General features: G+C 40.2%; 1 protein-coding gene across 1 annotated transcript in view; it reads right to left on the bottom strand.

The window, feature by feature from the left end:
• The window catches only part of SLC17A1 (solute carrier family 17 member 1), a 39,934-nt gene that overhangs the window by 3,729 nt on the left and 19,573 nt on the right, over nt 1-16,632 (bottom strand). Inside the window, exons 10-11 of the mRNA XM_019795910.2 lie at nt 10,912-11,002; nt 3,596-3,735 (exon numbers count right to left, since the gene is read on the bottom strand). Coding sequence (XP_019651469.1) covers nt 3,598-3,735; nt 10,912-11,002 — 229 coding nt within the window. The 3' untranslated portion in view covers nt 3,596-3,597. The remainder of the gene's footprint in view (nt 1-3,595; nt 3,736-10,911; nt 11,003-16,632) is intronic.

Genomic DNA, 16,632 nt, shown 5'->3' with positions numbered 1-16,632 from the left:
TTCTCCCAGGTGGATTTAGTGCTACCTAATGCAATTTGGCACAATTTAAATATTACATGAAGTGCTTATTAAAATGGCCCAATGATTATAAACTTTCCTGGGAGAATAAACAGCTGATATTATACAATATCATCTTCAAAAACACAAATGAAAAATGTTTGGCCTGATATTTACATACATTAAAAGTTTAGACCCATCAATGTATTACATAACAGGTCCCAGTAACAACAGATATTAAACTATATATTAAGCCCAGAAACATCTATAAAAATATAGAAGTTTATTTTCCAAAAGTTGGTGTTTTATTTTATATTTTTTAAATATTTTATTTATTTATTCGAGAAAGAATGAGAGAGAGAGCATGGGGGGGAGGGTCAGAGGGAGAAGCAGACACCCCGCTCCACGGGGAGCGTGACATGGGGCTCAATCCTGAGACTCTGGGATCATGACCTGAGCTGAAGGCAGACACTTCACTGACTGAGCCACCCAGGTGCCCCCCAAAGGTTGGTATTTTAAATCAGAGGAACAAACGTGAAGTATTCAAAAAAAAAAAATGATGCAGTTAAAACTCACTGGCTTGGGAAACAAATCCAAATCCCTACTTCAGCTGCTCACTAATGTCTGTAGATGAAGTAAAGACAATAAAGAAACATGAATTTCTAGGGGCGCCTGGGTGGCACAGCAGTTAAGCATCTGCCTTCGGCTCAGGGCGTGATCCTGGCGTTATGGGATCGAGCCCCACATCAGGCTCCTCTGCTATGAGCCTGCTTCTTCCTCTCCCACTCCCCCTGCTTGTGTTCCCTCTCTCGCTGGCTGTCTCTATCTCTGTCGAATAAATAAATTAAATCTTTTAAAAAAATAAAAGAAACATGAATTTCTAGGAACTCTTCTTTCCCTCCTTTGCCCTCCATGTGAGCTCAGGACTCCTTGACGGTCGCAAGGCCGGGGACTCCCCAAATTGGCTGACACAGCCCACTTACAAAGCTTGCGGGAGCACTGAGTAATACAGGGAAGTCTGCAATCACCATAAACTAATATAATCAGATGCTCACGCTACTGGAACTAAAATTTAAAATAAATAAAAATTAAAAATAAAAAGCTTTCAGGAAATTAAACTCTTTCAATAGGCCTTGGCATACCGCTGGCCGACTGGCCAATGGTGTCAGAGGGAGAAGCCACAGGACCGAGTTCACCCATGGGTGCCCCTGCGAGGGGAACCTTTTCTGTCCCTCCTGTGGCTTCATTCCGTCCCCAGCTTCAGAGAGCTGCAGTACATTCCGTTTCTCTTTACAGACCTCAACACACTCACCTCAATCTCTTAGTTCAATAAAATCCGTGTATATCACAAAACATAACATGCAACAATTTAAAAGATTCGAGGCCCACAGAACTGCACCTTTTCCTGGACAAACAGACCCTCCAGCAAGGTTCGTACTGTAACGCAGACTCCTGGAGAGCCTCGCCCACAGCGCTGAGAAGAGTATCTGAAGTGCTGTGCGGTGTTCCAGGTACAATTGCCCCCCCGCCACCCCCACCCCTGAAAAAGGCAACTAAGCAGATACAGAAAATGAGGAAAACAAGGGAACGACCTCACGCCAGAACCTACAAGGGCTATTTGCTAAATTCGAAACAAAGAGGACCCAGAGGAAAGGTGACGCGAGTGAACTCACAGCCGCCTGCTGGACTCCTGAGCTCTGCTCCTTCCTGGAGCGGGAAAGGAACCCGCGTGGGCCGGGAGTGCGGGGCGCTTCCAGCCACAAGCAGAGGGCGGCCCAGGCCCTTCGGCCCACACTGGCTCTTTGCTCGAGGGGAGACACGTGACGATGACTCAGCCCTTTTCCATCTCCCCCCCCCCCCCCCCCCACCCCCGCTTTTTCACTCAAGATGCAAGGTTGAAATTGACCAAGTTTGCAAGAACGTGTGGGTCTGCGCGGGAAACACTGTGGACGCTGCAGACTGCCTGCGCGCTGCCCTTCCTCCCACAGCCCTGAAGATGCAGGTTGTCCAAGAAACCTTCCATTCTCCTCTCAGCAAAGCCAACAGAGAGCGGGGCCAAGGGAGACGCCTCCGCAGAGACCCCACTCCCGGTGCTGGGATCCCCGCACCTGCTGTCACCCGGGCTGGGATGCGCAAGGCGGACTTCAAGCTCCCAGCCCTCCGGCTCCAGCCTGATGGAACATGCAGAAGCCACCAAGGTACACAGGAGACGGGAAGTTCCACCCGTGGGGTGTGTGGGGAATTACCAGCTCAGGCGGACTCGGTCCCAGCAGGAGAAAAGTGACTAGAAAAGTCCAGTGCGTAAGAAATTTTGGAAGGGAAAAGAAAGCAGCAAAATATTGCATGCTAGTGAAAAATGGACGCGTTTTCAAAGAAGATTTAATCAGAGCGTGGAAGCACAACCAGCATTTAAAATATACCGCAAAGCTGAGCTACCAGCGGCAGGCCAGGGGGCAGGCGTGGGAGGACCACGAAGACAGGGGGGACATTGCTTTAAGGGGATAGGAAATCAAATCACAGAAAATGCAGTCTATTTGTAAGGGTAACAAATGCTGCTGGTTTAAGCTCCTCTCTGCAAAGGAGGCAGCTCTGAGTGGGTGAAATATTTGTAAGAAACACATATTAAGTGAAGTGACTCAGAAAGGTAGAATTTAAAGGTGAAACTCTATTCTAGAGAATCTGGAACAGGCACACACACAAAGAATTTGAGATCACTTCCTGAGCCAAAGCAGATGCTTAACCACCTGGGCCACCCAGGTGCCCCCTTGTCCTTAGGATTCACCGCATTGTGCGTTCTGTAGTTTCTGTATTTTTTACAAAACAGTAGCTGTCTCTACAGGCTTGACTGTACCCAGTTGGTTGTAGCAAGACCTTGGTGGTGGTGTGTTCTTTCCTCAGGATGTACACAACGTGTCCGAATCTCTCTGTGATGTTAGCAGCAGCTGACGCATAAAACCTAGATCCCTTCATTCACTGGAGTTTGCAAACAGAATTTTCTACAAATACCAATTCTTATTTATGTATTAGCTGAAATAACCCTATAAAGAGACAGGTCTACCCTTTATTTACTACTGACAGAGTTTCAAGAAGAAAGGCACAATACCAGATTCTCTTTTGACCTTTAAAGGACCCTTTGGTCTCCGTCATTCATTCTAATCAGGGTCAAATGCATGGGTAAATTCTCAGACCTTATGTGGTTTGATCCCCTGGTAGCATTTGAGGTGGGTGCTGGGGACCACCTTTCTCACTCTCTTCTGAGATAGCTCACTCTTCAGCTGTGCTTTCTGCTCCGAGGGCCCTGCCTGTCCCCTCTAAAGCATCCCCTTGTCGTCTTCACCCTTACTGTCAGAGAGGCCCAGGCTCCCAAATTTCTATGTCCTGGCCCCACTCTCTCCCCAGAATCCCGGAGCAGCACCTCCCCTGGGCTGACTGTCCATCAGGACACCAGAGAGTTTTAGACGTGATGTGGTCCCCTTCTTCCCCCAAACCCGAACTCCGCACCCTCTTAGCAGCAACAGCCTGCTCGGGCATCACCCTCAACCCCACCCTCCCTGCACCCCCAGTTTCAAAATATGACCTCGGGCTGATCACTGCTTACCTTCAGAGGCGCGTGTGTTCTTGTCTGTCTGTGGCCCAGTCCTGAATTTCTGCTTTTCCAAATACGAGGCAGAAAAGTAGGCATATCACATTAATGAGTGCCATCAGAAAGAAAATTTTAAACCAGGCGGATTCTGGATCCTGAGGGATTACAGTGCAAAGTGATTATAAATTCGTGGCCTTGAGGTATTTTGTAACACTTTCAATATAATAATAAAATTAGTATAGGTTCAACACAAGTCACTTAATAGACATAGAAAAACACACTCATAAGGAGCAAAAAACTTAATTTCACCCTACAAAGATAATTACTATTTATCTATTTTTTAAAAAAGATTTAATTTATTTCAGAGAGACAATCGAGTGGGGGGGGGAGCAGAGGGAGAGGGACAAGCAGACTCCACACTGAGCTCAGAGCCCCACGTGGGGCTCGATTCCAGGACCCTGACGTCATGACCTGAGCTGAAATCAAGAGTCAGACGCTTAACTGACTGAGCCACCCAGGAGCCCCTTATGTTTCTACTTTTTGATTTACGTCTATGTACATATAAATTCTCATGTATAAAAATAACATTATGGGGGCTCCTGGGTGGCACAGCGGTTAAGCGTCTGCCTTCGGCTCAGGGCATGATCTCGGCGTTTTGGGATCGAGCCCCACGTCAGGCTCTTCCGCTATGAGCCTGCTTTTCCTCTCCTACTCCCCCTGCTTGTGTTCCCTCTCTCACTGGCTGTCTCTATCTCTGTCAAATAAATAAATAAAATCTTTAAAAAAAAATAACATTATGATGTACATACTGCTTAAGCCAAGAACGCATGTGGTTTTTTATTTAGAAATATAAACATGTTAGCATATCAAGAAATATTTGACTGTATCATAACCTTTACTGACTGATTAGTAATCCAGAGTTTAGATTTATAAAATTTATAAAACATCCCTATTTCTTCATATTTAAGTTGTTTTTCACTTTTTGCTGCTATAAATCTGAGTATGTTGGTAGTTCATTACATACCCACCAATGTTTTTGAATAAAATTTATGAAATACCTTTTTTATTTATAACACATTTTCTTTTTAAGCCTAACAATATGATCAGTTTCATTAATTTTGTAATATTGAGCCACTTTTACTTTCATAGAAAATGCCTTATTTAGGCATATATTTTAATAATGCTGGTGGATTCTATGCACTGGTGATTTATTTCATTTTTGCATCTATAATTCAAAGATGACATTGAATTTTAATTATGTTTGAGATTTGTTTTACCATTTTGCTTTTTACCTTTTTTATCAGCCGAAATTAAATTTTATGTGGTTAAATGTATAATGCATCATGATGGGGTTTAGGTGTCTGATGCCATGCTTTTGAAGGATATCCAACCCAAAGTTTATACAATTATTAAGTCCTATTTTACTTTAGCATCCTTATTGTTTCCTTTCTTCACTTACATTTTTAATCATCTAGAATTAGTTTTAGGGTCAGATATGAGAACAGTATAATTGTATTTTTCTATAAGTGGGCGCCCCACTGTTTTTTTTTAAAAAAAAAATCCATCTCCTCTGGTTTGAAATGAAACTTTATCATACAGAATGTATTTTTTTGGAACTTGACCAAATCATCATCCATTTTATTTAAAATATAATTAAGAGTAGAGGCGCCTGGGTGGCTCAGTCAGTTAAGCGTCTAACTCTTGATTTCTGCTCAGGTCTCCATCTCAGGGTTGTGAAATCAAGCCCCACGAATGGCTCCATGCTGGGTGTGGAGCCTGCTTAAGATTCTCTCTCTCCCTCTCCCTCTGCCCCTCTCCACTCCTACTTGCTCTCCCTTTCTCTCAAAAAGAAAATTAAAATTAGAATAATATAATTAAGAGTAGACATTGAAAAAAATAAAACAATGTTTCCTTCACACAAGACATTTAATATATTTAATGTTAGCAATTTCTCTAATTAAAACATGCCAAGCTTGACAGAAAGTCAAGAAAAGGACCAAGATGTGCCCCAAAATTTAATGATAAATAATAAAGTTTTCAATAATTTTAAGTTAATAGAATTCATTGTGATTTGGACCTGAAGTCCAACATAAAAACTTGGGGTGCCTCCCTCTTCATATAGTTTCACTGATGTTGCTTTAAAAGGTGTACAGTTTTCTTCATATGGAGTTTGCACAGTTTTCAGTGTTTTTCCCCCATAGGTACTTTGTAATATTGGTTGATTCTGTGCCTTAGATATTTATACAATATAATATCTAACTTTGATTCCCCCCCCGCCGGACAGTCTGTTCTCTGTGCATAATGTTACTTTGTTCTTCTGCATTTATACTGTATATACCTGTAACTTACTTTTCTTGACCAATTGTGTTTGCTAACATTTTCAGAATTCTGCACAATAGGATAGGTAGCATTTAAAAGGGTATGCAAACAATGATACTAATAGCTTTTATGGGTTGAATACATGAGAGTCTGATACTTGCTTGCATGATCTGATTTGGTAAGCCCCTAAACCCCATGAGGTTTCTCTGTCATTTTGGCCATTTATAGCTGGAGACACCAGGACTTGGAGTATAAGAAATGTTTCCAGGTCGCATAGCTTATAAGTAGCAGAGTTGAGGTTTGAATACACACTGTATATATTTTTAGGAATATGAATATATTTGTTCATCCGGTTTTCCCAGATTTTTAGCACAGAGTTGTTCTTAATGTTTTTAGCTTTTAATCTACAGCATCTCCAAAAAAAATTTCTCCTTTCTCCCTTCGTATTTCCAACATTTGAATCTTGTCTGTTGTATCCTGCTCCAGAGAGATTGTCTACCTGATTAATTTTTTCAGATTACCAAATTTAAGTTTTGTGTGTCTTCTCTACTGTTTTATTAACTGCCGAACTTATTTATTTTACCCTTGTTTTAATCCCTCTTTTTCTTTGGGGTTGCTCTGTTGTTTTTCCCAAATTCTGGAGTTGAATGCTTATTAGCATATTTATTTTTGGTTGGCTTTCTTGTGTTTTCTTTTATAAATGAGGTCAAGTTATAAATTACCCTAAATGTCCAATGTATTTCCACATGTAACAATTTCCCTGTCATTCAGTTTTAAGTGTTACTGAATTCACTTTTTGATGTTCTTTTAAACCTAATAATTATTTACTATTATGTTGTTCAGTTTGTAAACATATGTTATCTTTTTAGAGATCCTATTGGTATTAGTTGTGATGTTACTGCACTTTGGTTTTCTATAGAATATTGATCCTTTGAAATCTAATTTATCATCCTCAGTAGAAGAAATGAGCCACATCACTGAGCTTGCCAATATGGGCAACCGATGATCTAAAATGTTATTTCTTATTTTCAAAATATGTGTGGATTTTTCTGCTTATCTGTTCTGTCTTTGATTTCTATCATAATTTAATTGTGATTGGAGGACACATTTTGTGTAATTACAGTCCTGTTACAATTGTTAGAATTTACTTAATGGCCCAGTATGTAGTCAACGTTTGCAATGTTCCACTACACCTTGAAAGGAATGAGGATTCCATATATGTCAGTTAGGCCAAGTATGTTAGTTGTGTTGCTCAACTCTTTCATATTTTTACAGATGTTTTTCTCCTGCAACAATTACTACAAGCCGTGTATTAAAATCTTTCAGTACATCTATCTTTGTATCTCTTAATGGCAGGGATTTGGGTTTGTGGTTACACTAGGGTACACAGCAGGTTAGCAAGGAGCGAGGCACTGCATCTCCTCATCCCCAGATCCTGGGTGGTAGAGATGCAGTCACCATTTTGATTGTTGCCAGTTGCTGTGTCAGGGAGGGAATGGCCTCCTGCTTCTTAACGCTTCTCTTCAGAATTAACACACACAACTTCCTCCCATATGTCATTGGCCAGAATAACTTGCATGAATACATTTAACTTCATGCAAGTGGGAAAAGCCAAGAGAAGAACCAGAGAAAATTATGTTGCAATAATTAACTAATAATTAGCTGCACTAGTTAGAGCTCCTAGTCCACTCTTCTTGTCACCAGATATTTGATACACTCACCTTACTCCACACAGAGCATGCTAATCAAGGCAGACCCCTCCAAAATCATCCCCCACCCGCCCCCCACCAGTCCCTACATTCCGTCACTTCGGGACCTGATCAGAGAACACTCATGCGCACCCGGAGGGGTAGCCCTCAAAATGTCCACCTAGCACAGAGCCGACATTACTGGAAACCAGTAGCTACTGTTTGTCTCCCACTCTTCCTTTTCTGGAAGGAAGTATTTACGATGGTTAATGGAGGACGGCGCTCCCGCAGTAGGCAGCGTGACGGAGTGCGGGACCCCTGATAGGCTCCTGCGCATATCCCCCCAGTGAGGACAGGACACAGTCTGCACTTTGAACTCGATGCCATAACTGGATGGGACTTGGGGTTTGTGTCGCCTCCCTTACGTAGGAAGTGAAATTGTTCCACCCACACCAGGGAGAGGGAACTGTTTGGTGACAGGAGGAGTGAACCGATGTGACATTTTTGGTCCTCCTTCCTAGCACACCATAGGACCGCACTCCACAGCCCCTGGAAGTCAAGGCTAGCCGCGCTTGCTCCGGACCATGACTCGGAGCAGAAGGGTGAAGAGCCCCTGCCTCTTCACTGCTCCCCTCTGCTCTGCCCCGGCCGCTGGGAGTGCTTCGAGGACCCGGCTCCCCAGTTGACCCGTCGTCTGGCTTGAGATGGGTCTATCAGCTGAGAAGGAAAGACCTCTATAGTTTTGCTGCTGGGATTTGGAGTTCTTAGCAGCGCTGCTGTGTCTGTCAAATTCATCCACTGAGTTTCTAATTTTGTTTGTACAGTTTTCTGTTTTAAAACTTTAGTTTTAGTCTTTTTTTTTTTTTTTTCTCACACATCCTCTGTAACTTCCTATGGTTTGGGCATCCTACAGCAACTTTCGAGCTTCATTTCGGCAGTTACGGGAGCTGGTGGTACCAGTCTGACCTGTCTTTGGGGTCCCTTTCTCTTGCCACTCTCGTGTGCTGTTTGGCCTGCTGGTTTCCCCCATTTTGCCGTGTCTCCTTCGTGTGCCTGGTCATCTTTGGTTGTGTGTAGGAGATTCACTTTTAAAAAACTACTTCTGGTGACAGCTGGGTTGGTGATGCCTCTCCCCGCAAGCACTATTCTTATTTGCGTCCTGCAGACCGGTCTGGGACACTGGTAAATGGGAACCCCTTTAAAGTATGGTTGGATATTTTCTGTTCTTCCCAAATGCCTCAAGCAGACTGTGTGAGGACTGCTTTAGTTCTATTCACCTTTACTCCTTCCATGCAACTCTTGGAAGGTCTCAGACTAAAACAAGAGTTAATTTATCAGGTCCTCATCCTTGGCAGGCCCTCAAAAGCAACCAGAAAATTTGCTTTCCTCGGCCCAGGGGAAAAGACCCCGTAGTTCTCTGCCTCATTCTTTCAGTTCCTGGCTTCTCCCACATCTTGCCTGTTCAAGTTTTCCATCTCTCTGGTTCTCTGAAGCTTCACAGAAGACTCTTTACATTTTCCAAGCTTTTAAATTGCCTTTACTAAGAGAATTGGCCCAAATTACTTACTCTCTCATTAATGGAATCAGAAACTTCACTAATTCTCTTGTTAGCTGTATTTCATCTGAAATTTTTTATTTCATTTTTTATATTTTTAATTACCAGAGGTTAGCTTTAGCTCTTTGTCAGATCTTATGCTTCTTATTTATATTTTCAGTCCTCTCTTTTGCTTCTTTAAACATGCATAGATTTCCAGTATCTCTGAGGATCCAATTCCAAGGTTTTTTCATTCTTCTCTCACATGACACCTTATTTCCTCACACTTTCGGTGATTTTTGATTGATTGTAAAATTGTTCTCACTAAACCTTAATCTAAAAGAAAATCCTAGAGTATGAATTTAGAGTGAGTTTCTCCAGAGAAATTTTACTTCCTTCTACTAGGCATCTGTGGACTTCCCGAAATTCAATGCTTGGCTTACGGCATTTGAAACAAATAGAGTTTGAATTTGGGTCTCAAACCCTTGTGAAAATTGGTTCATTGTTCCAGACATCCAGAAGGGTCTTTATTCAGTTGTTCCACTCCCTTTGAAGCTGAGGCTCAGACAAACAAATTTCCTTACTGGGCAGAGACAACTTTGGACTATTCTGGAGCACGTTTCTTCCCACCTTGTGGAAGTCAGCAGAGAAGTTATAGCTCACCTAACAACTTTTGAAAGTCTGCTTGGCACATCCCAGTGAGTTAAATGGAGGGACAGGCTGAGTGGGCTCTCTATTCAGGCGGAGAAATCAGCCTGGTCTCCTGAAATCCTGCTTTTCTAGCCACTTGTCTGTCCAGGGAGATTCCATGGCTATGGTGATTTTTCCTGCCTTTCTGACACCGTAAGTACATAGAACATGATGATGGTGGGCTCTCTTTGGGAAATTTGGCCATGGAATTGCAAACCATCTCTTCTTGGCCCAAGTCATGGGATAAAGAGCATGTGTAGGAATTGTCTATACACGGCTACTTCTCAGCTCGGAGCTTTTCCTTCAAATAAAGCAAGTTTGCACGTAACCTACGTGGTACTATGGTGTGAGGGTGTAGTCCTTTGTGATTAGATTTATGCCAGCGTTTCCAATCTGACTTTTTTTGTTTGTCCTATGAGTGGTTTTGGGGTACTATCTCTTATTCTTGGTTTGTTCATCACAGCCAAAGCTACAGATCACCCAGCAAGGGTTACTGCACCAAAGCAGCCCACGGCTTCAGCGGGCATTGACCTCTCTGGGATCAAATTCTTCCTTCGTTTTTCATCTCCGAAATTTTCTCTTACATCTTTTTCAAGATCAGGTATGCATCAAAAATGACTGTTTAAATTTGATAGGGCATTTTAATGTTCTTAAGAGAAGGATTTCAAGTAACCTTGTCCACAACACTTGTCAAAACACAAGTTGCTCTTTAGAGAAGGGTTTCTTTTGATCTCTATTTGCTCTTGATTTTTCATTCTTTTTCTAACAAAACTGTATCTTGTTACTTATATTACCATTCACCCAGTCAAATTCCTATTTGGATCAAGCCACACACTCATTGTTAAAAATCACAGAGGTCCATTTCTGTTCCCAAAACCAATGACTGAAATGTGCCCAGCACAACTACTTGACATCCAATGAGAAAGAAATTACATTATCTGTAGATTTGGAGGGATGTCTGATCTAAGTTTAATGTGAGCGAATATCTCATTACTCACCTCCTGCTGATGTCACATCTACAATTGTTTGTATATATATTTCCTTCTACTCTGTATAAAGAATATTATAAAAGTAATCACCCATGTCCGGAGGCTTCTTACCTGATTAAGGATTACTCCACACAGAGAAGAAGAAATTAGTCCTCCTATCATCCCAATCACCGCTGTAACTCCTTTAAGAGATCCGTAATAACTATACAAAAAAGAACAACAGAACACAAGTCAAGTCCTACAAATGCTGCAGGAAAAGACAACCTGACAAAATGAGGTTTAAGAGCAATAACTGTTGATTTCCTGAATTTTTCATCCCTCCTTCTCAAATTCCATTAAAATGTCGAAAAACTTATGTGAATAGGAGTAACTTTCTGGTTGCAGTACAAAGTCAGAGAGGTTGGCTTTAACAGTAAAAACGATTTAGAGACTGAGAAAGTGAGAATGTAGTGGAGGGAAAGCCAGCAGGATTAGGAAATCTATGAACACAGTTGAGAAATTCAGAAGGTGATGTTTATTGGCGATAAGGACTGGTTTAGGGTTAATACAAAAGTGAAGGACTCTGTTCACCTGGTCTATTCCCACGGTCCCAGAGCGACTGGCCCCGGTGATTGCTCCCAGTACGTGGACGAGGAAGCCAGAAGCTTAGTTCCGAAGCAGCTTGCTTAGCCAGTCCCGGGTGCCCAAACCCAGCTCAGCAGAAAGTGAACTACAAAAGCAGGCAAGCCACGGAGAATGATGGATAGAGGAGGGGTCAAATCCACCAGCCACAGGGAACAAAGTGCCTTTTGGAGAGCAGAATGAGTGTCTTACCAAGAAATTAGTTCTCTCCAGGGGGAGAGTCTTTGCCTTTCCTGTTCAAAAGATTTCACCATTAAAGGTTCTGTGCTAGTTTTTCTTTCCTTTTATGAGAATGAGGGTTTTCTGTTTTGTTCTGTTCATTTTATTTCCTGAGGTCTATTTTATTCCTATTCTGCCTTTACCTGTTGAATATGGGAGGTTGTGTATAGTTTGTCTATTAGTTTCAATGTCCCTTCATCAGAGAGGCATCCCATACGGACCGACAGTCCCTGCATGTTGAGCTGTATGAGGTCACAGGGTGGAAATTTGATTTGTTTTTTTAGGGGGAGCTGGAGAATGTGTTCTAATGCGTAAAGAAGAATGTTTATGGTTATTAGCAACGATAGGTGCAGATTGGGACAGAAACCACCGATTTTCCCCAGAATTTATGGTTCCCCTTTTCATTTTAGCAGTAGGACCCCTAGGATTTTTGTGGGAATAGGGCTACATATGCCTTTTGTGAGCCTTTGTCACATTTGACTTCATGAGCCCCTCTCCCCATAAAAATATTAAAAATTATATTTTATGACTGTGTGTGTGTGTATGTGTTTAGGGACTTTTTGGTTTCATCTAAATTGTCAGATTTACTGGCAAGAAGTTGTTCATAATACTCTATTATTTCTTCTCTATATTCTAAACTGACCATAATGCATGCTTTGTCATTACTAATGTTAATAATTTTTCTTATTCAGTCTTCATTATTTTATTACTTTTATTAATTTTCAAAGACCCAACTTCTGATACTATTGATTTTACATGTAATTTTTTGTCCTAATCTTCATAATTTGGGGGAGGGGTTAATTTGCTGTTTAGCTACTTGAGATAAGAAACATGATTATTGATTTTAATACTTAACTGTTCTTCAATATATATGTTTAAAGCTATACATTTTTCTCTGGGCATGATTTAGTTAAAGCATTTTCTAATTCCAATTGTGATTTCTTCAACTTAAACATTACTCTCCAAGCAAAGGGGGTTATATATCTTTTGCTTTTGATGGCAACCTTAATTCACTGTAATCAAAGAATATATTCTTCATGATTTCAAGCATTTTAAATCAGTTGCAGCCTGCTTTATGACCCAGAATATCACCAATTTCAATAACTGTCCCATAGGCAACTGAAAATAACTTAAATCCTCTCCTTGTTGAGTATAGTGTGGTGTTCTAAGTATGTCAGTCAGGTCAGCTCTGTTAATTTTTGTTGTTGTTCTAGTCATCCATATCCTTACTGATTTTTGTCTACCCCTGTTTTTGTACAAGCTATTGAAAGAGGTTATGAAAATTTCTTCCTTCATTGTAAATTTGTCTAGTTCTTTGAGTTCTCTCAACTCATAATGAATATAAATTAAAGCTGTATTGTTGGGGCGCCTGGGTGGCACAGCGGTTAAGCGTCTGCCTTCGGCTCAGGGCGTGATCCCGGCGTTCTGGGATTGAGCCCCACATCAGGCTCCTCTGCTATGAGCCTGCTTCTTCCTTTCCCACTCCCCCTGCTTGTGTTCCCTCTCTCGCTGGCTGTCTCTATCTCTGTCAAATAAATAAATAAAATCTTTAAAAAAAAAAAAAAAAAAAAAAAATAAAGCTGTATTGTTGGTTCAAACAGATATAATTCTGACATTTTTCTCTTCACCACTATGAACTAACATCCTTTATTTCTAGTAGCGTTCCATTTTTTTCTGATACTCACATAGTTATTTCAGGTTTCTCTTGGTTAATATTTGCTTGTAATACCTTGTATTCTTTAATTGCATCCTTGCTGTAGTCTCATGTTTAACGTGTATCTTTTATTTGCAACATAGAACTGCATTTCCTTTATTTTTGACTTTGACAATCTTGATACTTACGTGGAGTATTTCATCTGTATTAAGTTAATATAATTACGGATATACTTGTGATTATCTTTATCTGTTCACTATTTTCTTTTTGACCTCCTTTTTTATATTCCACTTTTTCTTCTAGATTCATCCATTTTATTTTTCCTTCTGTGACATTATGTGACTGTTCTTTTCAAGCATTGAAGATACTATAACGTACTTTTTACTTAAGTTTTTTATGAATTATACTTTTACTGTTTTCTCTGTGCCACAGTTTAGAACATTTTTAAGATTTTAATTTTTTAACATTTCTGTTTATCTCCCTCCTGCTCTTTGCATTATTTCATCCTGTATTTTAATTCCTTAATGCAGTTTGTTTCAATATGCATTTCAAACTCACAAGTTACTCTCTGTTGTTTTTACATATCAGTAGTCTCTGTAATTACACATATACTTACCCTCCCTAATTGCTCCTCAGTCCTTTTAACAGATTTCAGTAGGGATTTCTTTTTACCTGAACATTTTCTTTTAGTATCTCTTTTAGTGAAGATCTACTGGGGACAGTTTGTCTGTTTGTCTGAAAACATTTTTATTTTGCTTTGATTTTCGAAAATATTTTCACTAGGCATAAAATTCTAGGTTGACATTTATTTATATATTAGCACATTATAGAGCTCATATCATTAACTTCTGGTTTTCATGGTTTCTATTGAAAAGTCTTATGTCAGGCATATTGCTACTTGAAAGTGACATGCCTTTTGCTCTAGTTCCTTTTAAGAGTTCTTTGTCTCTGGTGTTAGGCATTCTTTATATGTATATACACACACACACACATATACACACACACACACACATATATATATTATAATTTACATTTCATCCTGTTTGAAATTCACAGAGCTTTGTGCATGTGTGGTTTACTGTCTTTAGTTACTTTTGGATTATTTGGGGCCGTTTTCTCTTAAAATATTGCTTATGTCATGTTTTATCTTTTTCTTCTGAGACTCAAGTATGAATTTGTTAACCTTTTTACTTAATTCCACATTTGTGTTATGCTCTTTTATTTTTTTCCCCTCTATATTTCAATTCAGATGTTTCTTGTGATATGTCTTTCTACTTTACCAATCCTGTCTTCTCTTTTGGCTAATTTGTCATTAAACCTATTTATTAAGATCTTAATTTCAGACACTTTATTTTTTCAATTCTAGAACTTCCATTTGATTGTTTATATAGATTCCAATACTGGTCAAATTCTTTATCTTTTCTTCTCATTTCTTCAGTTTTTCCCCTGGTTTCTTGGGTATATTAATCATAGATATTTCATAGTTCTTCTTGCCTACTAACTTTAATATCTGTATAAGTTGTAAGACTATTTCTAATGCATTTTGTGGTTATGGATCTTATGGCCCTATCCTTTGTTATGCCTAGTAATTTTTATTAAATGCAGGACGTTTTGAATAAGAGGTACAGGGACTCAAAGCATATGTTATGTTTTGCAAGAAAAGATTCAGCCTTTTCTCTCGTAGATAGATTTGGTGAGGAAGGAACGGATCACTTTAATCTAATTAACAGATGAACTGAGATGAGGCTAGGTTTCAATTTTGCTAAGACCCCATACTGTAGTACAGATTCCTTCGGTATTGCCCTCCATGCTGTTACCTGGAGAGCTCAGTATATCCAGCCAGGTCCCTCCAGGCCTTGGTAGATCTTGTCTCCTTAGTATAGGTAGTATGGGAAATTCTGCCCTGCTTCTCATGGTTTTGCTTAGATTTGGGTTTGGGTTTTTTTTTTGTTTTGTTTTTTTTTTTTTTTTGCCATTTGCCCCATTGAACTTCAGAATCAACAAATATCTCAAAGAAAGAAACTGACTTTATGTTTAAGTTCCCTTAATTTTCAGTGTTGTCACTCCAGCCCTGTGCAACCCAAATGCTTGACTAATTTCTCTATGCAGAGCAGCAGGCTTGTCCCAGGGCCAAACCTAGATTACCAGCTTTTTGCCAAATGACCCCAAGGAAAGTGGCGGAATTGTCAGCTCAGCTCAGAGGTGCTATCCTCTTGTGTCTTTGGTTTTATAGGCCTCAGCTGCTCTCTGATGCCTTTTAGTGAATACTTTGGGTATTTTATTTTATTTTATCTTTTTAATTTTTTAAGTAATCTCTAGACCCAACGTGGGGTTCAAACCTTGGTCTCGAACAATCCCAAGATCAAGAGTCACATGTTCCACTGACTGAGCCAGCCAGGCACCCCTACTTTTGGCATTTTATTTGACCTTTTCAGATTTTTCCCAGTTGGAATGTCAGTCATCCACAGCTGCCCAATGCTATGTGGAAATTGAAGAGTTTTCTCAAATTTTGCTTTTCAGTTGTAAAATGTTAGGTGCATAGAAATTTAGAATATTATATATTCTAGTGAATTAAAGTAATTCCTTTTTTTGGAAAACCTATTTTTTTTTATAATTTATTTTATTTATTTATTTATTTTATTATGTCATGGTAGTCACCATACAGTACATCAGTAGTTTTTGATGTAGTGTTCCAGGATTCACTGTTTGCGTATAACACCCAGTGCTCCGTGCAACACATGTCCTCCTTAATACCCTTCACAGGGCTAACCCATCCCATCACCCTCCTCCCCTCTGACACCCTCAGTTTGTTTCCCTGAGTCCATAGTCTCTCATGGTTCATCTCCCCCTCTGATTTTCCCCCCTTCATTTTTCCCTTCCTTCTCCTAATGTCCTCCATACATTCTTGATTTCAGAGTGCATATGGCTCAGTTGACATTGTGCTTTTCTATATCAAATAATCCTTATCTGTTTTTATATGATTCCAAGTAATCAGAACACCTGTGGGCATTTCTAAGGAGGGTCTTGGAACTGAATAAAACAAGTGGATACATGTCCTCATTACCCTGGCACTCACCTTGTCTAGATATAATGGACAAGATTCTTTATAAGAATCAAGACAAGTGGGTTATTCTTCACTGATTTTGCCTCTCTACCTCGTGGCCGCTGCTTTGCTAAACTTCAGAGACTTCTGTTCCTACTAGATCCATATTCTCCAGGGACTACTAGCCCTATACAGCACAGTGTAAACAGTGTCCCCCAGAGCTGTGCAAATGACAGGGCTGCTTCCATCAGTCACACTTAGCGTAGCTTGAAGACAGGCATCGCAGAAAGCTAAA

This window comes from Ailuropoda melanoleuca, chromosome 5 (genome assembly GCF_002007445.2).
Source record: "Ailuropoda melanoleuca isolate Jingjing chromosome 5, ASM200744v2, whole genome shotgun sequence".
NCBI classification, from domain to species: domain Eukaryota; kingdom Metazoa; phylum Chordata; class Mammalia; order Carnivora; family Ursidae; genus Ailuropoda; species Ailuropoda melanoleuca.
Note: the sequence above shows the minus strand (reverse complement) of the source record. Positions and strands in the feature narration are given on the sequence as shown.